This window comes from Passer montanus, unplaced genomic scaffold, assembly GCF_014805655.1.
Source record: "Passer montanus isolate IOZ18808 unplaced genomic scaffold, ASM1480565v1 scaffold658, whole genome shotgun sequence".
NCBI lineage: Eukaryota > Metazoa > Chordata > Aves > Passeriformes > Passeridae > Passer > Passer montanus.
This window is the reverse complement of record NW_024371682.1, coordinates 789-2,437: the sequence shown is the minus strand read 5'-3', so window position 1 is coordinate 2,437 and position 1,649 is coordinate 789. Positions and strand designations below refer to the sequence as shown.

Sequence of the window (1,649 nt, the reverse complement as noted above, 5' to 3'; positions counted from 1 at the left end):
AATCCCACCAGACCCCAGCAGATCCCACCAGACCCCATAATATCCTGGCACCAAACCCCACCAGATCCCACCAGATCCCATCAGCTCCCATCAGCTCCCAGCTCCAAATCCCACCAGATCCCACCAGAGTCCATCAGATCCAACCAGATCCCAGCTCCAGATCACACTAGATCCCACCAGATCCCATTGGATCCCATCAGATCCCAGCTCAAAAAACCCACCCAACACCACCAGATCCCACCAGATCCCACCAGATCCCACCAGATCCTGGCTCCAAAACCCCCCAGAACCCACCAGACCCTACCAGATCCCATCAGATCCCAGTTCCAAATCCCACCAGATCCCGGCCCGAAATCCCACCAGATCCCATCAGACCCCACCAGATCTTGGCCCCAGACCCCACCGGACCCCTTTGGACCCCTTTGGACCCCACCGGACCCCTTTGGACCCCTTTGGACCCCAGTGGATCCCAGTGGATCCCAGCTCCAAAACCCACCCAACGCCACCAGATCCCACCAGGCTCCACCAGATCCCGGCCCTGAATCCCACCAGATCCCACCAGATCCCCCCCAGATCCCCCAGATCCTGGCTCCAAAACCCACCAGAACCCACCAGACCCTACCAGATCCCAGTTCCAAATCCCACCAGATCCCTTTGGACCCCTTTGGACCCCTTTGGACCCCACCGGATCCCAGTGGATCCCAGCGGATCCCTACTCCTTGGGGTAGTGGCGGCTGACGTAGACGCTCTGCCCGTCGAACTCGGCGCCGCGCAGGCAGCGCAGCAGGAAGTGCCCGAGGTCGGCGGCCGAGATCACCCGCGAGGAGCCGGGGCCGCCGGCGGCGCCCACGCACACCTCGTAGTCCCCGGTCAGCGGCTGCTCCACTGCCAAACGGGAAAATGGGATCAGTCGGAAAATCGGGAATTTTTTTCCCTTTTTTCCCCTCGTTTTTTACCTGAATTGCTCAATTTTTTGACATTATTTCTCTTAATTTTTTCCAATTTTTCTCCCATTTTCCTCCCACTTTCCTCCCATTTTTCTCATATTTTTCTACCATTTTTCTCACATTTTCCTCCCATTTTTCTCTCATTTTCCTCCCATTTTCCTCCCATTTCCCCTCCATTTTTTCCCATTTTTCTCCCACCTTCCCCCCAATTTTCCCTTGATTTTCTCCATTTCCCCCCATTTTTTCCTAATTTTTCTTCCAATTTTCCCCCATTTTCCTCCCATTCCCCCCCCATTTTTTCCTTTCTTTTTTCCATTTCCCCCCATTTTTTCTCCCATTTTTCTCCAATTTTTCACATTTTTCAGCCATTTCCCCCCATTTTTTCCCAATTTTTTACCATTTCCTCCCACTTTCCTCCCATCTTCCACCCCTTTCTCCCTCCCATTTTTTTCTTATTTTTTCCTCATTTTTCTCCCATTTCCCCATTTTTTCCCCATTTTTCTCCCATTTCCCCCATTTTTCCCCCAATTTTCCCTTGATTTTCTCCACTTCCCCCCCATTTTTCTCCCACACAACCCCTTGGTGGCACTTGGGGACACCCGGGGACACTGGCGGGGCAGGCGCCGCGGGACGGTTTGGGCGTTTTTTGGGCGTTTTTTGGGGGTTTTTTTGGTTGCCACCATCATCATCCTCACAGTTGGA

General features: G+C 53.2%; 1 protein-coding gene across 1 annotated transcript; it reads right to left on the bottom strand.

Annotated features, from left to right (window-relative positions):
- Window positions 1-221: 221 nt before the first annotated feature.
- Window positions 222-952, bottom strand: BLVRB (biliverdin reductase B; the record flags this gene model as incomplete). Its single annotated transcript, XM_039728538.1, has 1 exon — window positions 222-952. A coding segment is annotated over one exon (240 nt), but the record flags the coding sequence as incomplete, so codon positions are not given.
- Between the last annotated feature and the right edge of the window lie 697 nt (window positions 953-1,649).